The sequence below is a fragment of the Trichoderma atroviride genome, chromosome 3 (assembly GCF_020647795.1).
Source record: "Trichoderma atroviride chromosome 3, complete sequence".
Taxonomy (NCBI): Eukaryota; Fungi; Ascomycota; class Sordariomycetes; order Hypocreales; family Hypocreaceae; genus Trichoderma; species Trichoderma atroviride.
In genome coordinates, this window is record NC_089402.1 from 468440 (window position 1) to 493162 (window position 24723).

The following is a 24723-nucleotide window of genomic DNA, read 5'->3' on the forward strand; positions in this document are numbered from 1 at the left end:
CAAAGCTCCCACTGCTTATCAAAGCCGAGCGCACATCACGGCTCAGGTGCCTCACAAGGGCAGGTACCTGCTACCTGCTACAATTACATTAGTGCATGGTTTGACTGTCAACAAACAAAGCCACCTGGACTCGACTCGACTCGACGCTCGCCAGCTCCTGTAGGCGGCAAATCCTTTGAAGGGGCTCAAGGGGGGAGAAGAAACACAAAAGAAAAAAAGACCAAAAAAAAGAACAAGATTACAACAAACAGTCCTTTCTTTATTCATGTCCTTCAGTCCATCGCTTCTTATTCTTCTCGCTCATTTTTCTCGCTGATTTTTTTCTTTTTGCCCTTCTCAGCTGCCTGTTGCCACCAACTCCATCCCCACTGGCTAACCAAAAGCCGGGCTGCTGTTTGCGTTGAATCGCTCACAAGTGCATCAATCCGAACGGCCGATACTGTGCGGCGGGTCTTTCTTTTCCTCCTCCAGCGCCACCATTCTGGCGAATGCTCTGCCCTCCGACAATCAGGCTGCAGAGACGCCTCCGAGGCAACTCCTTTGACGACGACGCTGATTTGCCGCTCCCGTGATCCTCACTCTCGCCCATTCTCTGCCGACGACGCCGCCCTCACAATCTCGAGCCCTCTCCACATCGCCCTCTTCACGCCGTCGACACCGGATTCTTCACAGCCAGCCCACGGCCCGATTCACCAGCACAGCATGTCGCTTGCCGACGACGGGCTGGTGGCCATCAGCGACGACGAGCTGGTCGAAGTCCACGTCACCCGAGCCTCCTCCACGACCAGCAGCCGGCCCAACCCTACAAGCTCCATCTTCAGCAATCTGCTCAACCCGCAGGGCGTCGCATCGCGGGCGCGGGCAACGATGGAGAGCCTTCGCTTTTCCATGCCGGGCAGCGGCCAGTCCAGAAGACCCTCACAGCCGCACGTCCAACTTCGCCCGCCTCACGCACATTCGCAATCCGCCTTTCCTCGCTCGTGGACGACGACGCCGGACTCGGGCGTCATCGACCTGACGGTAGAGCCAGACTCGCCGGTGGAACGGAGGAGGCCGCAGCCCTCGCACAACTCGCACAACACTCACAACACACAGCAGCAGCCATACATCCCCCCCCAGGAACCCGCGGCGGACAGCCTCGCAGCGGATATCGCCGCCGCACCTGTCCCGGAGCGACAGCACCTTCGTGGGGCAGCAGGCGAGCTTCATAGACTTGACGGCAGACTCTCCCGACGACGACCAGCGACCGAATCGACACGCATGGCGACCACAGCCGCCGCCGCCGCAGCCGCAGCGAATTCACCGGCAGCGTCGCCACCACCACCGCGCCCACGACCACACCACCGAGGAACACCTGCTGGCCCTGGGATACGATCAGGAATTTGTTGGCATGGACTCCTTTAGGAGATTGGCCGGCCTCATCACCGGGGACATGCTTCCAGGCTTCACTGCGCATATTCCTTCGTCGGCCTCCCAGCAGCACCAAGAGCCCCCGAAACCACCCTTGGAGCCTCTGCCCCCCCGCAAAGCCGGGCTTTACTCGGGATACATGCACGGAAGCCGATGGCGAGCAGGTGGTGATATGTCCTGCGTGCAACGAGGAGCTCGCGTACGACCCTGCGGATGCACCGGCCACGCCGTCCAAGAAGAGGAAGCGGGTTGCTGGCGAGCATCATTTCTGGGCACTGAAGAAATGCGGTCATGTAGGTGGAATCTCAAGTCCATGTTTTATTGGCCTACATCGTCTATATCACATTGAAACTAATCGTAGTCGACGATAGGTATATTGCGCCGATTGCTTCGAAAACAGAAGACCGACTAAATCTGCCCCCAATGGCGCTGGCTTTCCCTCCGTACCAATCAAAGATGGTGCCTCTCACGACTTACACTGCGCTGTGGAAGGGTGCGAGACAAAGGTGGCTTCAAAGACGGAATGGGTTGGCATATATCTCTAAGGAAAGGAGATTTTGTTTTTCCATGGAAAGACAAAAACAAAAGGGGAGAAGAAAAAAAAGAGACGACTTCTCATTTTGGTCTACGTGTGCATATGCATATTTTCTTTTTTTTTTCTTCTTTTTCACACGAATATTTAAGGCTTGGTGGCTGCATGGAAACCAACGGGACTGATTGGATGGTATGGTATTTATATACATATGAGTCTGCATGAACGAGGAGCACACCTTTTACAAAACATCATTTGTGCTTTCAAGGGCATTTAACGGAACGGACAAAGACGGGATTGGAGTTTTAGGGCTAGGGAAGGGGGAAGGAATTCTTTTTTTTTGTTTCCCCTCATGAGATGTTTTTTTTTTCTTCTTTCTTTTTACTCTCCGTTTATAGGCGTTGGGAGGGACATCGACCAAGCACACACAAAGGACGGAAATATGGGAGATATCGAGGGTAGGGAGGGATGGTTTTGCAGGAAACGCCTTTTTTTTACCCATTGCTTTTTTTTTTTTCTTTCTGCGGTTGCAAATAGACGGACTCTTTATTTTTTTTTTGTTTCGTGTCTGATATTGGTAGTGTTTGTTTTTTTGGTGTTGTGAAAGCGATACCCCCAGGCCGTCTATAATAGGTAATCGAATCCACCGAACATTTTATAAGAGGGTTATTTTTTTCTTAATAATATTCCACTACATGAACAAATAACTTTAGATCTTGAAAAAAAAAACATGCTCTTCAATTGGGAGATTGCCTCAATGGAAATAGAGATAGAAAACGTTCTCTTTTGGCCTAGTTGATCCCAAAGAGATGGGATGGGATGGGATGATGCTGATCTCGGGCAGGGGCAGCTAAGCCGGATAGAGTGCTATTTTGCTGAGCAGAGGAACTAATGCTAATGCAGCTTTTTTTTTGGCATGTGATTGAGGTATGGGGGATGAAGGATGAAAGGATGAAGGCTATTTTTATTAGATGATATCGGTAAAGTAGGCGGTGATAAAAATGCAGAATAGAATAATCTTCCAAGGCTGCGCGTCACGTCATTGGCAAAGTATGTCATTTAATTCTTATATTTGACGAAAATGTATCTACAGAGCTAATCTCAATATCTAAATACTAGTCGAATGAAAAAAAAAACTCCATCTTGGCTAGAAATGCAATGCAATGTCAAGCTACTAATTCCCAGTATGCCCACCCAGTTCATGTCCCGAATCTGCAATATATGCCGCTTTCCCAAGTATGTGCCATAATAATATGCTGCTCCATCTAGCCGCCAAGCAAAGGGGTATATCATCTCATCATCATAGGTAGGCACTGTGCCAGTCCAAGTTCATGTACATCATAAGGAAAGCTCCGTCGCCAACTCGTCCATCCAGCTGCCGCCGAATTCTGACTCCTGCGAAGCTGGTGGGCACTTGGACTCGCTGGTCTCGAGGGAGGTATTGGCATCTTTCGGTTTATTTGCTGGTATGATGGGTGTGTTTGCGTGCTTTGGAGACGAGTATTGCTGCCTTGCCTCTTGGACCATCCTGTTGGTGTTGTGAGGGGTAAAAGAGGACGGAGACGGTCGAAAATTGCTCCCAAGAGAAGTAACTTTTCTGCTCATGTTAGCTACAATGGGTGATTTAGTACCCGGTGTTGTAGCCTTTGGATTTGTTTCAATCAGCGGCCTTCTCTGTGGCGTGGGCTTTACGGGAGTGCGGTTATCATTCATGATGAGTCTTTTCCTCGTCGAAAACTGCGATATCCTTGTAAGGGCTGAGCTCGCTGGATTCGAAATCTGTGCCCCGTCGCGTCCTGTCCTAGCAGCTGTATGATTGGCATGCTCGGGGTTTAATTTGCCAGCCGCTAGCATCTCGTCTCGAGCACGACGCTCGGCCTCTTTCTTTCTGGTCTTTTCAATTTCGGCAAGCTCCAACTGCATTGTTTGTCGCCTCCGCTCCTCCTCTTGCTCGGCCGTCCGTCGGCTACGAAGCAAAGCTACAGCCATTCTCTCATTGGATCCAGAAGCAGTAAAAAAGGGCTTAGGTGTGTCAGGCGACGACGAGGATAGAGATCCTAGAGAGAACGAGCCTTTTTGGGATACCCGCGGTGGGTTCGGAGTTTGAACTTTAGACTCCAACCTTGATTTGATGGGAGAGGTGAATGTAACTTCTTCTTCTTCCAGCTCAGCCGCCTGCTGCGAGGGCGAAGGAAAGAAATCGTCCATGTTAAAGAGGATTTGTTGCGTGCTGAGAGGCGGTGCTTGCGGTTCTGCAGCTACTGGCGAAATGGGAGAGACTGAGGGTCGCGGAGCAGAAGGTATTGGTGGCGGTGGCATAAGAGACGTTTGGTCACGCTCTTTTTGGCTTTTTGCCCGATGAGTTTGCTTGTCAGGATCAGAGTCAGCGGCAAGCCCCAGATCCAACTCATGAGCGGTCGTCTTGCGTCTCGAATTCTGAGGGCTTCGTGGCAAAGGCATCTCTATAGATTCCTTGGTAGGTGTTTGCTGGAAAGTCGGGATAGCGTCAAGAGCCAGCATTTCCAATTCCAAATCCTCTTGATCGCCAAAAATCAAATCAAATTCCTGGGAATCTCCGAGTTCAGGGTTCTTGATTGACTTGGCAGGACTGACTTGGTGATTTTCGGCCTTGTCCTGTGGATGGCTCTTTTGTTTTTCAACCGGAGTAGCGTCGAGTTCCACAGGAGACTGTGATGTGCCGAAAATCAAATCAAATTCTTGGGAATCTCCTGTTTTAGGGTTCTTGGTTGACTTGATAGGACTGGATTGGCGACTTGTGGCCCTATCGTGTAGATGGTTCTTCTCTTTTTCGACTGGCACAGCGTCTAGTTTCAGAGAGGATTGTGGCGCTGCGTCTTCTATTCTGTTATCCACGCCAATATGTGTGGCCGTTTCGTTAAAGGACAGCTTTGACATCTCCTCATCAGACATTATTTCGAACCCATCGAAAAAGTCATCTTCTATGATGAGCTCGTTCTGCTTTTCCTCAGCAACAACACGAGACTCAGCGGAGGGTTCTTCAGGCAATGGAGACGCATGTCTCTCCCTTCTCTCTACGCCCTCGCCAACTTTTCCATCTTGCTCCGTTTCATTGCATAGGCGTTTAGGGCTCGGAAAATCATCTTCCTCTTCATCGTCGTCCTCCACCAGTTCTTCCACGACAGGTAATTCCGAAGCTTTCGCAGTATCTGCAGCCTCACCCACGTCCTCACCCTCGCAGCTCCTCTTGTGACCTAATCCATTTCCTCGAAAGAATTTGGCAATGGTGTCTTGGCTTGGCCGGACCGTCACGAGCGGCAGGCCCTTCTTCTTCTTCTCCTCTTTCTCTGCATGTTCCTTTGCCTTCTTCTTCTCTCGCAGGAACTTTGCTCTGGCAGCAGCCTTTTCCTTTTCAAACTCCTTTCGGATACGCTCCTGCTCGGCTCTCTCCTGCTTTATGCGCTCTGCTTTCGACAGACGCGGCACGCGATTTGCCGCTTGGTAGGCCTTGCGTACTTGCTTGGATGTCATGGGGCGATTGTCGACGGGGGTCCGCGTGGCCGGCCCGGCGGGCGGGATGACGGTGAATGTTTTTTGAACCCCCATTGCGGCGATTGCGTCAGAGTCAACGGAGGGGGGGATTTGGGGTGTGGCATTCTTAGACATTGCACCATGTCCAGTGCGTGGTGATGATGGTGTTGTTGTCGCGGGGTAGGACCAAGTACGTGACGATGTTGACGCGAGGCCGATGCGCCATCACGTGATGGATTATACCGCTGGGCCTTGTCTGCTTGGCCTTTATACCGTGGTTGGCCAGTATTCTATTGATTCATTGAATTTAGCAATTTTCAATATAGGTTATATTCAATAGATGGGTAAAGTGTTGAATCTGAGTGTACTCATATTTCGTTGTTTACTCATGTCTAAGTGCTTGTTGGGGACTCATTCTAGCGTCATTACGAACTAGAGCTTCAAGTTCTTAGCAGCTGCGAGTAGATGGCCACTTATGATGAGGTCCTCGTCTATTCAATACTTTGCTGCATTCTTTACAATCAATTCAATATTCACGCATGGAGTTACTATAGTGCATATTAGAAAATGAAAAGAGATGCGCTTTTGATTCTTTCATATAGCCATCAATGGTTGTCTATTTGCCCAAGCACTTTTTCTTCTTACACAAGCCTCGATATACCCATCATGGCTACGTATAGATGATCCATCAACACTCAATCTACCTGTCCAACGGCTCAACTGTAGGGTCCCAAGCTACCGGGGTATACTCCGTCGTCGTCAAGTCCTTGACCTCGTCCTCCGTCAGCTCAAAGTCATACAAGCCCGCATTCTCCGCAATCCGGCTCGGCGTAACGCTCTTGATCAAGGGAACAAGCCCCTTTTGCAGACTCCATCGCAGCAGCACCTGCGCCTCCGTCTTGCCGTATTTCTTCGCCACGGCCACGACCTGCGGCTCGCCGAAGCGCTCGCCCCGGACAATGGGGCAATAGGCCTGCACGGCAATGTTTCTCGCGTGGCACCACTGCACAATGTCGTCCCGCGGGAGCCACGGGTGAACCTCCCACTGGCCGACGGAAATGACGCCGCCCTTGCCAGCGCCGCGCTCCGACTCGAGCTCCTTGATGTAGGCCTCGAGCTCGTCGAGGTGGTGCACGCCGTAGTTGGAGATGCCGATGGAGCGCACCTTGCCGGCCTCGACGGACTCGACGAGGGCTTTCCAGGCGCCCTTGCGGTTCTCGACGCCGCCGTAGGGCGAGTGGATCAGCACGAGGTCCAGGTAGCCCAGCTTGGTCTCCTGGAGGGCGATGTCGACCAGGTCGATTGTGTTTTTGTAGCCGAGCGGCTTTCCGCGCACGGGCACCTTTGTGGTGAAGAAGACTTCTTCGCGAGGGACTCCCGATGCGGCGATGCCTGCTGCTGAAGGGCCCTGGTTGTGATAGGCAGAGGCAGAATCAATCTACGACACGCGTTAGAGACGCAGATTCCCGAGGGGGGGTTGACATTTGAGCGTCAAGAGTTCCGATGACTTGCTTACATGTCTGTATCCAATTCTCAGCGCCTCTTTGCACACTTCAGTTGCCACAGACGCCGACCTATGAAAGCTGTCAGTGAAAAACAGCCTCCTTTCAAGCTTGTTCAAAGCTAGACAAACGTTTGATAGACCTAAAATAAGCACCACGCCTGTCAGCGCCATGCCGGCAAGATTTGAGCTAGCAGAGACGAAAAAGAGCCATCAGGTTACTCACTCCATAGCCGAGGAGGGGCATGGTGTAGCCCGAGTTGAGCTTCACCACAGACTGGAGCGTGAGTTTCTGCGCCATGTTGCCGAGTTTATTGTATAGAGAAGGAAAGTGCTTGGAGAAATGGTACGGGATAAAGATGGAACAAATTACAAAGCCCGCTGCCTATTTATATAGCCATGATAAATGATGTCAGTTACGCCATTGAGGGGTTGGAGGGGCAATTCCCCGATTAGCTGATAAATCGCCAGGTCCTCGGTGTTTGCACGGAGAATAGAGCAATTCTGCCTGCAAAACCCATAGCATCTGTGGCATCTTTTCTCCCATTTGGGCCTGTAGGGCTGCTTAACGCCGAGATCCAACATCGGCTAATCAAATAATCCAACGCTGTTGATTGCTAGTACGTGGATGTACCTACAAGATGAATTCTGGTATTCTGGCCTCTTATGCAGAGGCATCAAGCTAGAGCGTAGGCAACAGATAGTGCGTGCATCGTCAACATTTTCATCCATCATTCGCTGTTGATTCCAAACATATTTTGCATGCATCCAATTTGACCCTCTAAATGACGCTATCCAACATGTCTATTTCGTCCTCCTCATTCCGTCTATTGGGTGTCGGCTCCGTCTCTGCTTCCTCCTCTTCCTCCTCGTCCAGGTCGTGCATGGGGTAATTCAAGATGGCCGCAATGTCTCCCATCATCTTGAGTCGCTGCCCGCTCTCGTGGTCGCTGCTTAGTATTCGCGCATCGCCGCCGTCGAGCTTAACCTTGTCCACCAGCGCAACGTACTTTTTCCGTGTCGCGAGATCCTGACTCCTAAAGAGGGAGTTGTTGATTAATAGCACTCCTCCGCCAGGACCAACTGCGCCATCGGCAATGGCCTTTTCCACGGCCCTGCTGCCGTACCATGCTCGCCCATCGTCGAGCTTGAGCAGGTCAAAGAAGTTGTCCATGTACTGCGCCTCCTTTGCGAAATTCATATCCTTCATCTTGGCCAGCACCTCGGGGCTCTTGAGCACCTCATTCAAGCTGTGGATGTGCCCTGAGTTGGCGTGTATTACTGTTGCCTGCCTTGCGACAGCTGTGAGCACCTTGTCCGACTTATCCCGACCCTGCTTTGCAATGTATTCTTTAAAGTCCGTCGCAACAAAGCCGGGGCTCGCTAGTAGTAACGGTCTTGACTCGGAAAAGTCAACGGCTCTGAGTAGTGACGACAGTGTCTTGTCGTAGAATCTCTTCATTCCTGCATCTTGGTCGGAAGCAGTATCGCGCTTTTTGGGAACCACGCTCTCCACGCGTGTCTTGAGAACAGTTCGGAACTGTGTAAGGAGGCAGATGTTGGCGAGGCCTTCTTGCATGACGACAGCGGCCATGGCGCCGTTCTTGTCGTCTGAGAGAGCTTGCGCCAGAGTGGCCTTGGCTACACTGTCCCAGCCGTCGGGCTTGACCACGGTAAATGATCTGTTAATCTCAATGTCTAGGGTGTGATGGGCGCCCATGGACACATGGTCGTTCTCGGCCGCAACGACGCCAGACACTCGGAGCGAAGAGACAACGGGATCGAAAAAGGTTGACTTGACCCGGATGGCCAGATTTGTGTGGACTCGCTCGGCGGCTGGGACGCCCGTGCCCGGGTTGATGTTGACGACTTTTCGGATGGCATGCGCATGGACGAGATCGCCGGGAACTATCAGGTTATATGCATGCCACTGCAAAAAGAAAAAGGACGACGGTGTTAGCCGTAGTGGAAGCAAATGTCACGATGCCCTCATGTCGCACTGCGGTATGCGACGGGGCGAGTGCTGCGGCTTACCATGTCTTCCGGGTCCTCTGGTAGGAGCGAGACCTGCTCGTCCTCAAACTCTTTGGGTATGTGTCGCGATACGAGCTTCATGGTGATTTTGTGATGAGATGGTGGCTGCAGCTCTGGGATCGTGATCTGCAAGCAGATTTGATGCAATGGTTTGTTGTGAACTGAATGCCATCGTTGGGGCGAGAATCTTATCGGACCAGGCCTTGCCGATAAGCTTCGGTGGCTGCGATCGCTGCCTGTAACGGTTTGCGCTATGCGTCATCGCTAAAGCATGCAGTCCACTCAGGATGCAGGCATTCATCAGCCTTGAGCCTCACTACCGATGCAGTATTTGCCCTGGTGCCTGGACAGGGCTTCAGGTCGGCGATGCGCACATCTTTGCAGCTGTATCTGCCGGTATTTCGATTTTTGAAAACCCCATTGTATATTTCTTTCCATTTCATGTAGTACTGTTATACACTTTCATCTTGTTTTTATCCTTCTGGACTATGAGGAATGCTGGATGGCGATGCCTGCCTGGCACTTACACTCTGCATGTACTTGCGCACTGCCACGGTTGAAACAGTTCATGTCGACAGTTAAAAAGACGAGAGCTAATAATAACTTGAGTGTTCCATAAACGGACTAGTAGAAAACAAGAGGAAAACAAACTCGGCTCTTTCACATGTATTGGTGAGTTGATGTCTGAATCCACAACGGTCTAGTTTGATATCATTGCCATCTTTGGCTGCTGTGTGTTTGTTTCAACAACCCTGCATGTCAAACAATCCTATGATCCTACACAAAGCCTCTCCGCTAACCGCTTAGAAGCGACCGTCGGCCGGTATCGAAATATCTTTGAGTTCTTTATTCTTCGCTCTTCTGAAACATGGTAGATATACCAAGACAGGCAGCTGCGGGACATCAGGACAAAGCCTCAGCCACCTTGTACTGTATCCTCGCATTCGGCTGCTGTTAATTGGCGCCTCGCTGTCATGTCCCTTTGCGGCGATGAAACTGACTGCTCAGCCGTTCAGCACGCCTTGCCCGAAGAAGCCTCTCCATTCGAGGACCCTCATGGCTTGCGCAAGCAATGTGGCAGCCGCGTCATTACAGGTACGGCCTTGTAACGAGAATGCCGTGTTGGTTGCTGTTTACTGCATCAAAGTAAACAGAGGCTTGGCCCCATGAGGCAGTTATGGACATGCTTTTCCCGGCTAGTTGGGTGTAAATTCCGATTCTAGACTGAGGCAACGCAGCTGTGACAGGTTTGGGAGCCTTTCGGGACGGGGACGGAGACGGAGACGGAGACGGGGGGCTGGAATGGGCGCTGCAAGGATCTGGGTCGAGAGTGGATGAGATGAAGTCATTGGCAGTCATTGACGCGCATGGCGGGCTGCACAAGATTTGCGCCGCACAGCAGGGCCCTGAGATTGACAGCAGGCTGTGCCTGTGCCTGGTGGCATTACATGAAGTTGCAAGAATAGAATACAACACTTGTCCAACTGTATATTCAGTGTATCATCACGACGAGACTCATTTCGCTTTTTGCGCTCACGGGCCCCAGCAATTCTTGGCGGGGGACTGGAAGCTGGTCGGACCGAGGCAGCTTTGGGTGGATGGGATGAGACAATTGATGGAAGATGCGGCTTTACGCGTATTTGGATGCACGAGAGCAGCTCCGGAGCAATAGTCCGGCACTCGCCCGCGTAAATCGCCCCGGCCCTGCAGTAGAGAGATGGAAATTACGGAGCATCTGCACACAGTCTGACGGCCAACTTGACCTGGAGCTTTGGGTGATGCTGCGTGCACAAGCACATGATTGATACTGTACTCCAGCTTCTCCAGGCTCACAGATCCTTCTAATCACCCACTAATCCAAGTGCAGCCCCTAAAATAAAAAACGCTCAATGGCAATAGCAGTGCATGGATCATGGGACGGCACGTTCCAAGGGGCGGATAGAATAATAACTCAGTGCAGTAAAATAGAGATGCATCGGCGCAAGGCAGCCCTGGATCCTGCTGCAAGGCATACCGCACCGTAAAAACACGGACAAATGCCATGCGTCATCATGCCACCGGGCATCGGGCTCTCTTGGCAGCGGGTCGTATCGTATTACGGCCATCGCCTTAGGTAGCTCGTTATGGCACTCTTGCTTCGTACAGCACTACCCGTTTCTGGCCATCGAGATTTGGGGGGGTTTGATTGAAAAGGCTCTTGCGCCAAGTGCGACTCGCTTCTAGTTTTTTCTTTGCCTTCGTACTCGGATTGGGCTTTGAGATGATAATTAAGAGCCGGTGGCTTGAAATTTTCTTCTTCATTCCCTCAGCTTCTTCTCTCATCAGCTTCAGCTTGTATTCCGTGCCGCCTGTTTTATTCTATGGGGTGCATCACCACATGATCAAGCGATAGTCCATCCATCGCGCCTTGAACACTACCCACCTACAACTACTCCATCTGGGATATTAAGCTCGCTGCGGCCCCTGGTTCGCCGCTCCACCATTGACGTTTGAGGTTGGACATCTCGAATTGCTCAGTGTGCGACTTGGCCTGTTCAACTGCGTTTGCCACGGCTCCGCAACTGCGCGGAATCAAGGCACCAGAACGAGAACGAGCCGCCTCGAATCCTCACATCTGCGTCCCTGACAAGGTCCCCGGAGCCCGCGGATTGGCTCTGCTTATACCTGCTGTAGCTCCTCTACTAGGGGCTGAAGAAAAAAAAAAGAAAGAAAAAAAAGCATCCCGCTTATATAAAGAAGCTTAGTCGGCCCACTCGGACCCTGGACGTTGTCCGGAGTCCGTTTTACCTGCATTTGATTTGACTTGATTCGGATGTGAAGCCCAGGCCGGGGCCAGCTCGTGACTCGACCTTCTCGACTTTTCTGCGAGGCTCCAGGATTGGCTGCATCGAGCCAGCCTTTCGCTGACTTTGCGGTTCGAATCCTTTCATCTGGCCAGGCCCCCTTACACCGACCGATTCGACCGTCCAGACTCAACTCGACTCAACTCTCTACTGCACCACCACCACCACTTACACCCGCAACTTACCATCATCGCCCTCGGGTTGCTGCGACTTCCCGGCGAGGCGCTTTGTTTCCCGCAGAACCGTTGCCATCACAGCATGGAAGATGCCTCCACCAATACAGACACCTGCGGACAGCCAATTGGCCCCCAAGAAAGACGGTAGCACCAAGCTCTCCGCCAACGGAACCTCCGGCAACTCCGAGTCGCAGCCCGTGCCCATTGTGAGGCGATCGACAACTCGCCTGTCGCGCATCTCGACCCAGCAGCTGCAGAATGGCAAAGACCGCGAGGCCAAGAATGTGTCGGTCAGGACGCTGTCCTCGACCCCGCCGGCCGCGGCGACGCTGGACCCTTTGAGCAATGTAAGCATATATACAAGCAGATGCATTTGTCTTGGACGGTGTCGGTGCGATCAGATTACTGACATGCACGTCATTGGCTGCAGCAAATCTTCCTGAGGACCAACAGCGGCTCTCTTGAGACAGCGACATCCCTAGCCCAGCGCTTGCGCAACTCGACCAAGGCCGACAGTCCCACGACAGAGAGCTTTCCCCGGAAGAGCATAACCATTGAGAACACGGCCCGCTTGGCAAATGGCTCCGCCGACCTGCCCAGAGACCGAAGGTACGTTGCGCCTTGGGCTTTTGACCTGGTTGATCCAGCATGCTCATTTTTTTCTAGGAAAGGAACTTCGTTTTTGAGCCGCCTGGCCATGCGCAGCGCCTTCAAGAAGAACGACGACGATGCGCCCGACTCCGACTCCGAGCTCGGCGAGCTGCGCACTGAAGGGAGCAGCGCTCGTGCTCCCATGTCCGTCATGAGCGATGGCGGCGGCTACATCCCGCTCTACAAAGAACCCCCCCGCTATATTCGCGTGAGGGCGCATAACAGCAAACGTCGAGACTTTAACCGCCTCTTCTTGGCCCAGGAGCTGCTGGGCCCCAAGCCGGACAAGGACGACGAGCCGTCGCAAGGCCGCGCCCCTGCCACCGCGGTGGGAACAAAACTCCTCAAGGCTGGCGATGCTATTTGGGCGGCCGAGTTCAGCCTTGACGGCCGCTATCTCGCCGTAGCGGGCAAAGACCAGGTCGTTCGAGTCTTTGCTGTTCTATCGACCGAGGAAGAGCGCAAGGCGCATGAGCAAGAGGAGGAAGCGGAAAGAGAAGCGCAAGGAAACAGCAGAGGGGAGCGACTCAGCGCGCCCGTATTCCGAAGTAAGCCGATTCACGAGTTCAAAGGCCATACCGGCGAAGTGCTGGCCCTTTGCTGGAGCAAAAACAACTTTTTGCTGTCGACATCAATGGACAAGACTGTGAAGCTCTGGCACATCAGCAGAGACGAGTGCCTTGCTACGTTTACGCACCACGATCTGGTTACTTCGGTGGCCTTTCATCCGACCGACGACCGATTCTTCCTCGCCGGCTCCCTGGACGCTCAGCTCAGATTGTGGAACATACCAGACAAGACAGTCGCCTTTTCGGCGTCTACAAATGAATTCATCACGGCTGTTGCCTTCTCCCCCGACGGAAAAATGGCCATTTGCGGGGTGCTGAATGGCATGTGCTCGTTTTACGAGACAGAGGGCCTTAAATTAAAGTTTCAGATCCATGTCCGATCGTCAAGGGGAAAAAACGCCAAGGGTAGCAAAATCACAGGCATCAAGACGGCCGCTAACGCGGGAACTGGCGAGGTCAAGGTACTGATTAGCTCCAACGACTCGCGCGTGCGAATCTACAGCTTGAAAAGCAGGATGCTCGAAGTCAAATTCAAGGGTCTGGAGAACCAGTCCAGCCAGATCCATGCTCGCTTCAGCGATGATGGCACCTATGTCATCTGCGGTAGCGAAGACCGGAAAGCATACATTTGGAACACAAACACGTCCGAAGCCGACACCAAAGACCGTCAACCTTATGAATGCTTCGACGCTCACCCAGAGGTTGTCACCACCGCTCTGATAGCACCGACGCGGACAAGACAGCTCCTGAGCGCTTCGGGAGACCCGATTTTCGACCTCTGCAATCCACCCCCGGTTTTGCTTCGCAGTCTTGATGAGGCAGCGCTGAGCCAAACAGAGGTATCGGAGACAGGCACGGAGATCCATCACCCACCGCCGAGCATCAGGAAGCCCGAAGAAAGCCCAGCCTACATTGAACGTTGCAAGCACAGTGACGGAAATATTATAGTTACAACGGACAGGACCGGCACCATCAAGGTATTTCGACAAGATTGTGCCTTTACCAAGCGCCAGCAAAACATGTGGGAGATTGGCTCCAAGTCCTTTAGCAAGGTGAGCGGGCTGGGACGAAGCGGAAGCATCATCACGAGAACTAGCGGAAGCTTGTCTAGACGGACTTCGTTGAATCTGAGCCAAGGCCAGAGCGCCCAGCACCCGTCTGACCGGATTATTAGCTGGCGCCAAGATGTGGATGACGAGGGGCGGGCCAGCCTCAATGTGACGCCGGCAAGGAGTGAGCGATCTGCATCGCCAATGAAGGCCGGCAAAACACCTGCCAGCATATCCACGGCGGTCAATCCCTCAGCCGAAGCCCGAAGACGACCTGTTCCAAGCGGCTCGCCGGTTCGTGCCGCGCAGAGGAATAGTCTCGTCAGCCCCGTAGGTAGCGTGCGGAGTAGGCCATCGATTGGAGCGTTGGACGGAGCATCACAACCACCGACGCCGAGCTTCAATTTGATCAGCGTGGCTGATGCCGACGAGCCCGAAAAGGACGGCAGTTTTTGGAATCTCAGTCGGTGGAGGGGCAGCTTTTCGGGACTACGATACTCGATAAGTGCAAACTCTCCCACTGAGTCTACTCACGATGCCGCCGCTGCCTCTTCTTCTTCTGCTGCCGAAGCAGAACAGCCCAAAGCTGCCAATGAATTGCTGAAGCCCCCCTAGCAAGACCGCCAATCGGAGGAGCATTGGGGTTACCGACCTCAACAGGCCCAAGGTCGTGGAAGATCAGACCAACCGCAGAAGATCAATGGGGCCAACAATTCGAGCAAGCAAATCCCAGGAAACAACTACGGGAATGGACGTCATTGATGAAAACAAATCCGATCCGTCGCTACCCAAGAAGCGGGCTGATTCTGGCGTGGGGAGGATGAGTGATGATACGGCTGAATGATTTTATGGGATATGGGATGACGTGGGAGAGAATGGGAAAGGGGAAAAAAGGAAAAGAGTATGGCTTAAAAGTCTCTTGGGAGCAAAACTTTGTTACTTTGGGTATCCAGAGCTTTGTCCTGTTGATTTTTTGGAAATCAAGAGCTGTAATGCTCGATCTATGCTTGTTGCTTCAGATCCTTGTCTCTCTTTTTCTCTCTCCCTCTCTTCACCTTTCCTTCTTTATAACGGCTGCATACAACAAGCGTGGAGTTTTTCATTTTCATGTTATTCAATTATGTCTACATTTTTCTTTTCTTTTTTCCTTGCTATACCCAGCGGTGTATAAATTCATGGTGGTGGTGGGAAGATTAACACTGGTGTTTTCTTTTCCTTTCTATTCTCTCTCTTTCCTTGGCAGTTGGAACACGGAACAAGACTCCTCTTTTGTGTATTATCGGGGCGCACTGTATGTAGAATTTGGGAGTAGAGCAAATCAATGATATCGTTAGGTTATTTGGGATACGACGGATGGAATGATGAAGCGGGCTGAATAGAGTCGTTACGATGCAAGATGTCTCTTTCTTTTTTTTCTACTGAATGCGCTTGTGAAATTTCCCTAGTCACTAGAGATTGGATTGCGAATTCGGATCTAATGAGATTTGTTTTTATTATCTTCTACTTTGCATTCTGTAGCTTTGGGGTATCCTCTCAAAAGCAAAACCAGAAGATGGGTAGCTTCATCTTTATGCGACTTGTTCTGAAGCAAGTATTTTCTTTTCCATTCCCTCATTTTGCCATGTCAACTTTGTATCCTCCTCTGCGTTCTTCGGTTTTCGGTTTTGCATATTGTTTTTCTTCTTGATTTAAAAGTCCTCGTTGGTAGAAAGCTGTCCCTAAATAACAAAGGACCCAGTATCAGCGATCCGTAAATCCTTGCTTCTTTTATTCTCCTCTATACTTTTTTTTCCCTCTTCACAGCAAAGAGGTCTTTCGTCGCGCGCCATCACCACTCACCTCGCTCTTGGCCTTTTCGCCAATTTCCGCCGTCAGCTTCTCCAGCGCCTTTGGGTTCGCGCCCGTCAGGTTCTCCGTCTTCTCGCCGTTCTCGAAGAAGAAGAAGGCGGGGATGCTGCGGATGCCGAGCTCCACGGCCAGGTCGGCGACGTCGTCGGTGTCGAAGCGCGCAAAGGCATACTTTTCGCTGCCGAGGCTGCCGGCGTGCTTGCTGAAGAAGGGCGAAATGGCCTTGCAGGGGCCGCACCAGGAGGCGTGGGCCTGGAGGGCGACGTAGGGCGTGGTTTTGACGAGTTCGTCGAATTGGGCTTTGGAGGTGATGTCGACGACGGTGGCCATTTTGGTCGTTTTGGCTGTTGAGAGTTTGAGTGTGGGTTTTGGTTGGAGATGGGAGACTTTTGATGTTTGCTGGTGGAGATGTGTGAGAGGAAAGAGGGCGGTTTGTTGGGGTGGAAGCTTTTATGCGGATTTTTTTTTAGTGGTGGAGGAGGAAAAAGGTGGTGATGATGTAAGTGTAGCGGTTGGCGAGCCTCGGTATTAGTAGCTAGCACTGAGATATTAATAATTATTGAAGAGGATGAAAAGTGATTTAATTTGCATGGAGACGAACAAATACAAGAGATATTCAGATAGCTTGCATCACTCATATTATATATTATTTGTTATGGCTGTGCATATATGAACCCATCTACTCCTTTTCTTTCCATGGTTAATCGCCAGCATTACAAATAGCATCATCGCCTTTACTTTCCAGATGGGCTAATGCGGAGGCAACCTGCAAGCGGTAAACGCAATGCTGTGCCAAACATGGAATCTGCACGGGCAACAAGCGTATTGTCCCTTTTGTATGATTTTCAGGGCTAAAAGATACCTATTGCCTTTTTGGAATTATCGGGAGAGGTGTAGGTGGCGGACGAATGCGGAGCTCCTCTGGCGGGGGTTTAGGGTGCGATTGCGTGATTGGGAGGGAGCGGTTGGCTAATTTTTTGCTGACAAAAGAAGGGGGCAGTCGGTGCTTGGGATCGGATGTCGCAGGGGGGTTTGATCGGAGTGTCGGCAGTGGATGGTTTGTTCTGGGTATGACGTAGAGCTGGAGCTGTTGATTTATTAGATGCTGCAGTTGTTTGAGATGGGTAAGAGTTTGAAGCTGTTTGCTGCGTAAGGGTTGAGAGCTGTGGTGTGGCGTTTTAGCTATACGGGTGCTTGATATGATGTAGTGCTGCCGCAGCCATTCTCTTGGATCAGGAATGGGAAGTACGGGCTGATATTCGTAGAGCATTAGCCATCTAACAGAAGGTTGAGTGAACTTGGCTTATAAACTTGGTTTTGAGCTTTCTATTGATAGTTAATTTACATGTGCGGTTTAACTTGTGTACGCAAGTATTGATGTGTTGGCTGTCTTTGACATTGGCGTATTCCGTGCTCTAGCTGCTCTTCGATATAATACCTACGAACAGCTAAATGTAATTTCCGTATGCCTGAGGAGAGGGCATACTAATGGCAACTAAGCCTATGGAGGCTGCGGGTGATTAAGAACTGTCCATGTCAGACAACAGCTTCGTTCTTCATCTCTTCATCTGCTTTTATCCAGCTCAATATGCCTTTGCACCCCTGAAAATTGGTTCACACAGACAGAGTCAGCAGAAGCTGTTATGCCTGATGCAAAACTGGTAATGTCCTGGGCTTGCATGTAGATGATGTTGTTCTGTGTTACGGTTTCAAGGCGAGATCGAGCAGCACGACAGAATAGCCATAGCCGAGAACCCATCTCCACAAAGCTTCCCAGTCGGGACACAGTTTTCATTACACCGTTTTTTTTTGTTCCATTAGCGATTGGGTCTTATCCAATGACATGGCCAATGAATTGGGGTTTGGCAGCACGTTGAACATCCAGTTCGACCGCGGCGGAGTGTGCTTCCTCTCCGATAGCTGCTCCACGGTATTGTCGTTTGTCTTGAGTCTTTCTTGTATAGCATATTGAGAAAGATCCTTTCCGAAACACTCGGCAGGTAGAGCAACCCGATGATCGTTCGTCGATGGGGAGGAAGGGAACTCACTCAATACGCACGTTTCCAGCCGGTCGCCACTACCGCTACGAGGAGGTTGATATCAAAACTAGGCATGATAAAATTCTACATTTATGCCAGAGTTCAGCAAAATTAGCCTTTTTAACGAAGACATTGTTGGCTTTGACGCTCTAGGGCATCTATTTAGCATCTCTTTCCCCGGGTTGATAGAAGCTATGCATGATTCAACCGCTACGTGCTTCATTGCAATCTCCAATGTCTTTCAGATCAAGTAAACGTGCAAATGTTAACACCGTTCGTTAATATTCATTCTCTATATTCCTTGACAGGCTGAAGAGTTTGCGCCGACCCCTTATCTCCAGCTTCCAATCTAGTTAGACGCATATCAGCAATATCCAGCTGCTAAATACTAAATTAGAAGGATCTCAACACGCAAGCTAAAGATCATCACACCTCTTACGGAATCTCAGATCCCCCGCATTGGATATCGTGTGGGGTTAGGGGTAACCCAGAGCGAATCGTTGGCGCAGTATACATGACCAACATTACGGCACATGTAGTTACTTACTAAAGTTGGCCGCAGGGATGAGCTGCGTAACGAATGGAAATGCAGGCAACAGTGGCATGTGAGACATCTACTGAATATATAAAGCCATGCACTGCTCCTGTTTCCGCCCGCCTCCTTCATCCGCTCCTAATTGCGACTGGAAGACGCATTGTAACACCAATGGCGCCCCAAAAGTCATGCGAGAACACCGAGGGTATTGTCACAGAAGTAAATAATACGCATACGCCTCCAGAAGCAGAAAAGGCCGTCAGTCATGATGCTCTTCTCGCCAATGCTGCTGATACGCAGCAATTAGGTGTGTCAAGTCTCATGCACGCACATCAATGATGTCTATCATCCCTTATATAGAGGGGTTGCAGCGGGGATTTAATGCGTAAAACAGCAAACATCGACTATAAGCAAGAACTCAAGCGACATTATTCCAGTATCCAGATATTCGCTATAGCATTTAGCATTATGGGACTGCTTCCGTCCATTTCAGCAACGCTGTGGTTTTCGGTCCCTGCAGGTCCTGTTGGTATGGTGTGGGTAAATCGCCTTGGTTACTCCCAAAGGCATACCAAGATGCTGACTATCATCAGGGATGGTTCTCAGCAAGTTCTCTTATATTTGTTGTTGCCCTAGCTATTGTTAGTTTGCAATGTCTCATTTCGGACGTCGACATGAGCTGATCTCCGCAGGCTGAACTTGGCTCCTCGTTGCCAACATCTGGTGGTTTGTACTGGTGGACGCATTACTTTGCTTCTGAACGATTCAAAAATCCTTTAAGCTTTCTTGTCGGATACAGCAACACGCTGGGGCTCATTGGAGGCATTTGCTCCATAGATTGTATATGATCGACCCCTTTATGCAGGAACATACTCTGGCTGACGGTGGTCTAGATGGATTCGCATCGTTTATCGTATCCCTGGGCAGTATTAGCAGCGATGGGAAGTGGCTACCCCATCGCGGATACTTATATGCCATCTTTGTTGCGACTGTGCTCTGTCATGGCCTGCTTGCAACCTTTTGTGCAAGAGTCATGCATCATCTTCAGACCTGGTTTGTTGTCGCCAATATTGCGCTGATTATAGCGACAGTTATTGTTTTACCAATCAGTATGCGCATCAGAGGCGTTCCAATCAACTCGGCTGATACTGTATTTGGTCATACCGCCAATGAAGGTACTACTTGGCCGACGGGCTGGGCATTCATGCTATCCTGGCTGTGTCCGATTTGGACAATAGGAGCGTTTGACTCTTGCGTCCATATGAGTGAAGAAGCCAAAAGCCCAAAAAGGGCTGTTCCGGCTGGTACAGTAGCCTCGGTCGGATGCTGCTGGATCATAGGCTTCTTTCTGAACGCGATTCTGGCCGCTTGTGCCGGCAGCGACTTTGGAGCAATACTAGCCTCGCCTTTTGGCCAGCCCATGGCTCAAGTATGGCTTCATAACTACTTATGCCTCTATCTCTCTATATGTATCCGCCATGCAAAACTAATAGTATCATAGATATACCATAATGCTTTGGGTAAACAAGGGGCTTTAGGCTTCATGTCCGCCATTTCCATCCTACAGTTTTTCATGGGCCTCAGCATTGTAAGTCATCCAATGATGTCTGGCTGTCGGAAGTTAGTTATTCATGAAAAAGTGCTTACCTTGCTTGAAATGCCAGGTAATTGCTGCATCTAGGCAAACTTGGGCATTCTCTCGAGACGGGGCCCTACCGTTCTCTTCGTACCTCCGCAAAATCAGCAAATCTTTTGGATACCAGCCCTTGAGGACAGTATGGGCATGCTGTCTTACGGCTATTGTCCTTGGGTTGCTATCGTTAATCAACACTGCAGCTGCCAATGCTCTTTTTTCTCTTGCTGCAGCGAGTAACAATGTCGCCTGGGGAATCCCAATCCTATGTCGTGTCCTTTGGGGCCAATCCAAATTTCGCCCGGGTCCCTTCTATCTGGGCAGATTTAGTGTTGCTGTGTCAATCATCGCATTAATTTACTTGACGTTTGCTACTATTCTTTGCATGTTTCCAACGCAAGGACCAAATCCTGATCGTGAGTCAACAGTTCCTGGCTCTTCTCTTCTATGCTCCATATTTTGCATTATTTGAGCATATCTTTCTTTTATCCACCGCAACAAAAGAAAATTGCCAGCATCTTCCATGACACAATGCTAACTAGGAGGAAGCGACTATCATGAATTATTCTCCAGTTGTCAATGGAGCGGTCTGGGGGGGGGTGCACTACTATACTATTTCGCATACGCCCACACCTGGTTCAAGGGTCCTATACACAATACTCATAGCGTGGAAGAAGAAGGACAGATTTAAGTTTTTACTGTTTTTGCTATGTGTCTGAATAGCTTTACTATTCTAAACTATGGGCGGACGATGCCCCCCAATGTCAACTACGATATTATAGGACATTGAAACACGTCATCAATTTTGCATGTGCCCTGGTACTAGAGAACCCGTTTTAGCTACTTACCGCTTGCTACCCCGATCTCATGCGGGCGTAACCTTGTGGAATACATCCTCCGACGAATTTAGGCCCCAGAAGCAGGAAATTGAAAACATTTCAAAGTATGCGTTATTTAGATCCTGCAAATAGTCGTTTCCTATATAGTAATTAGTTAGTCGGAACCTATTTAGTTTGCTACTTATAGATAAATTCTTGGGTGGCGAGTCGTTAATTTTGCAGAATAAGTAAACATACAGAGAAAAGAATAGTAATATAAATCCATAGTGTTAAAGCTAGAGCATAGATAGCTAGATCTGCTTCTTAGTAGGCCACACAAACAGTGTAATTCGCTGGTAGCGACATCTGGAGGGCGCATGATATGCGCTACTAAAACTTCATATGTAATCTTCAAGTTACCAAACACAAGATAGCAATACTCACATAACAAATGAACAGGCTAGTAAAACCGAAGTTTGAATGAAGATTTTACAAACGCTTATTACATGATCGCTTGATCACAAGAGTATAGTATTCCTATAAGTGAGATTGTCTTTCTCCCTTGGCGCTAATACGTTGGCTTTCTATCAACAACTTTTAACCGATAAACGGGTGTCGGGCTATAATGGTGGGGGGAAGAGATTTGCGAGTGAGAGTCGAAATGAAGATAAGTAATCCATGCACATGTTGCTAAGCCACTAATACCTATCAACCCGTGCTCGGAGCCTGTTATTTCGTTTTGAAGGAGCATAAACGGGTCTGAAGTATACCAGTAGTAGATTGGCCATAGCTGGCGCAAGATGGTAACATTATCCATTTAATAAGTATTTGTAACTAAGCGAAAAGCGCATAAACTTTTTCTGAATGTAGAAGTATGTCTATGTGGTCAATTCCCTTTTGGATTCCCATGTAGGCCTACGTCGTGACTTGTCGTTTACACATCGTAGAAGCATTGTGTTAAGAACCCGAAGGCCCGGGTGCAACGCTAGGATTACAGCAGGGGCTCAACACATTGCAACAGAGCAGGGGCCTGTTAAAGAGACTATACGCTTACGCAATGTTAAGAATAAAGGGGAATGCTTTTGTAAATGCTAGGTAAGCGAACAGATATATCCTAAAAGCACAACTAGTAAGAATTTTGTGTTCTTCGATCGGATAATAATTTAAGCCTAGGTTGCGTATCAATGAATTAGTTGAAATTATGTTCGAAAACACAAACCAGCATTTAAAGCTTATTTATGGAGTTGGCTGGTTCTGTTAAAGGAGACAACTCGTATGGAAGACGTAGGCGACCGGTAGTCTCTCACTAATTGAAGTTTCCTAGAATCATTTACAGAAAGTACCCCAAGCGGCAACTATCCCGAATAGTAAGTATTGCGAGCATATGATACATCACATCGGAAGGAAATCAATGCTTTGGATGGCAAAAAGTGGACTTTCAGCCAGCCTCTCCATGTCTACGAACCCACAAATGCAGTTTCAACAGGGGCGCCGAGTTGGATTAGTCGTGAAGCGGCCGCAAACCCCGCTTATCAGAAGTGCTGCTTAGATGTTTGATGGTAGAATACAATACATCTAGTAGGTATTAGCGGGTTTGTTTACACTTATCGCTCAGTAGTTATAAAGTAGCTGATTTCCCACCTGTCTCTAAGTTATGTACATAGTTGAGGGCCCAATAGTACTCATTGTTGGAACTCATAAGGCATGATTCTTAGAGAAACACGTCGTTTTACTGTTACTCACTCTGCCTAGTCAATATGGGGTTCATACAAGACTCGAATATTCCTTTGAAGCCTAGTGTGGCACTGCCACTGCTAGCAGTCATATTGGTACGATCTTCAACTTTAGTAACTGCCATGGCCAAAGACTACTTGTTACCTAACACAACAGAATTAGGGAATATTATACATCACATACACCACGATTTACAATCTTTTTTTTCACCCTCTCAGAAACTTCCCAGGCCCAAAACTCTGGGCGCTTCACTATGGCTTTTATGCTCGTCTAGAGCTCTCTGGCGAAGGCCACCGAAGGATGGTAAAAATGCACATAAAGTACGGCCCAGTCATTCGAGTTGCTCCGAATCATCTAGCTTTTTGCCATCCTGATGCGATGAATAATCTTTCATCTCATCGAAAGCCAGGCCAGCTTGAAAATGGCAAAGAAGAATCTCGCAGCTTGAGTGTTCCCCACAGCATCATTGGCGCGTCCCGTACCGACCATACTCGAATGCGAAAAAGCATGACAAACGGATTTTCTCAACAATCAATGATCAGTCAGCAGCCTCTGATCAAAGTCTACATTGACAAATTATTTGAAAAGTTTCAAGAAGCAAGCGAAAAAGGAGAAAAGATTGATGCGGTTGCGTGGTATAATTATACGACTTTTGATATCGTTGGCGATTTGGCTTTTGGTGAACCATTTGGGTGCCTCGAGGAATCTACCTACCACCCCTGGGTGGATCTTATTTTCAAGAGCATAAAAGGTATAGCATTTGATTCATCTTTTAGACGTATGGGATATCTCCATGCTATCCTCATGTCCTTGGTTCCCAAATCGATGAAAGATAAATTTGAACAACACAAGAAGCTATCGGAAGAGAAGGTTGTAAAAAGATTAAAGTCGGACACAGATCGAAAAGACTTTATTGCATCCATGACATCCAGAAAAGGGAAAGATGTAAGTGCTGAAGGAATCTGAGTCTTCTTAGACGAGGCTCTATCTGCTAACTTCACCTAGGAGTTGTCTTTACAAGAGCTTGCTGTCAACGCTGGTATTCTAGTCATCGGTGGTTCAGAAACAACAGCAACGGCGCTCTCTGCGGCAACATACTTCCTTGGTACCAATCCAGAACCTCTGAAGAAGCTATGCGAAGAAGTTCGGTCTGCATTCAACAATGAAGCGGAGATTGACTTGTTTAGCGTTGGCCGTCTGAACTACATGCTCGCTGTTTTGGATGAAGCAATGAGGCTTCACGCACCGGTTCCAGCTACAACTCCGCGAACTATTAATGAGTTGGGAGACACCATTGCAGGCTACTATGTGCCACCAGGGGTACGTGTCACTTTGTTGTTCTTCCAAAAGCCGTAACATCTTCTAACGAGCATATTCTACTCTAGACAAACATTGATATCTGGTACTGGACCATGTTCCATTATCCTGAATATTGGGCGCAAGCAGAAGATTTTATTCCAGAACGTTGGCTAGGAGATCCACGATTTGAGCACGATAAGAGGCAAATCTTCACTCCATTTTCTGTTGGACCTAGGAACTGCATAGGCAAGAAGTAAGTTCATTGCAAAGGCCTCGCTTTTCATCATTGCTAATACATGACCGATCCAGCCTTGCGTATGCCGAGATGCGACTCATTCTTGCCAAGCTCATTTGGAATTATGACATTGAGATTGCAGAAGAAAGTATTGGCTGGGATAAGAAGTGTGGATGCTATATACTATACGAAAAAGGGCCGCTCTACATATGCCTGAAGCCTAGGAACCAGGGCTGAAGGACTATCTTCTTCATGCGTTAAGTTACTGAGTGTTATGATTGATCCGACTCCATTCAGTTTTACAAGA

At 49.5% G+C, this 24723-nt stretch overlaps 8 protein-coding genes across 8 annotated transcripts; 3 read left to right on the plus strand and 5 right to left on the minus strand.

Annotated features, from left to right (window-relative positions):
- Positions 1-702: 702 nt before the first annotated feature.
- On the plus strand, positions 703-1404 carry TrAtP1_005375 (uncharacterized protein; the record flags this gene model as incomplete). The annotated part of the gene is made up of 1 exon (XM_066112684.1): positions 703-1404. One exon carries the CDS (start codon positions 703-705, stop codon positions 1402-1404), a length of 702 nt encoding a protein of 233 aa, XP_065968769.1.
- Positions 1405-3280: 1876 nt separating this feature from the next.
- TrAtP1_005376 (uncharacterized protein) lies at positions 3281-5527 on the minus strand (the record flags this gene model as incomplete). The annotated part of the gene is made up of 1 exon (XM_014089369.2): positions 3281-5527. One exon carries the CDS (start codon positions 5525-5527, stop codon positions 3281-3283), a length of 2247 nt encoding a protein of 748 aa, XP_013944844.2.
- A 494-nt stretch (positions 5528-6021) lies between these two features.
- TrAtP1_005377 (uncharacterized protein) lies at positions 6022-7356 on the minus strand. The gene is made up of 4 exons (XM_014089368.2): positions 7180-7356; positions 7086-7096; positions 6969-7026; positions 6022-6890 (listed from the first exon to the last, which is right to left on the minus strand). The coding sequence occupies exons 1-4, from the start codon at positions 7252-7254 to the stop codon at positions 6153-6155; spliced, it is 882 nt and encodes a 293-aa protein (XP_013944843.1). The 5' UTR covers positions 7255-7356; the 3' UTR covers positions 6022-6152.
- Positions 7357-9154, minus strand: TrAtP1_005378 (uncharacterized protein). The gene is made up of 2 exons (XM_014088960.2): positions 8988-9154; positions 7357-8883 (listed from the first exon to the last, which is right to left on the minus strand). Exons 1-2 carry the CDS (start codon positions 9066-9068, stop codon positions 7735-7737), a joined length of 1230 nt encoding a protein of 409 aa, XP_013944435.1. The 5' UTR covers positions 9069-9154; the 3' UTR covers positions 7357-7734.
- A 1876-nt stretch (positions 9155-11030) lies between these two features.
- Positions 11031-16713, plus strand: TrAtP1_005379 (uncharacterized protein). Its single transcript, XM_066112685.1, has 3 exons — positions 11031-12353; positions 12437-12615; positions 12673-16713. Exons 1-3 carry the CDS (start codon positions 12096-12098, stop codon positions 14888-14890), a joined length of 2655 nt encoding a protein of 884 aa, XP_065968770.1. The 5' UTR covers positions 11031-12095; the 3' UTR covers positions 14891-16713.
- Positions 15964-16453, minus strand: TrAtP1_005380 (uncharacterized protein; the record flags this gene model as incomplete). The annotated part of the gene is made up of 2 exons (XM_014089366.2): positions 15964-15993; positions 16115-16453. The coding sequence occupies 2 exons, from the start codon at positions 16451-16453 to the stop codon at positions 15964-15966; spliced, it is 369 nt and encodes a 122-aa protein (XP_013944841.1).
- A 31-nt stretch (positions 16714-16744) lies between the features above and the next one.
- Positions 16745-17477, minus strand: TrAtP1_005381 (uncharacterized protein). The gene has a single exon (XM_066112686.1). It carries the CDS (start codon positions 17391-17393, stop codon positions 16986-16988), a length of 408 nt encoding a protein of 135 aa, XP_065968771.1. The 5' UTR covers positions 17394-17477; the 3' UTR covers positions 16745-16985.
- Positions 17478-23260: 5783 nt separating this feature from the next.
- TrAtP1_005382 (uncharacterized protein) lies at positions 23261-24653 on the plus strand (the record flags this gene model as incomplete). The annotated part of the gene is made up of 4 exons (XM_014089363.2): positions 23261-23827; positions 23888-24202; positions 24268-24434; positions 24491-24653. 4 exons carry the CDS (start codon positions 23261-23263, stop codon positions 24651-24653), a joined length of 1212 nt encoding a protein of 403 aa, XP_013944838.2.
- Positions 24654-24723: the final 70 nt, after the last annotated feature.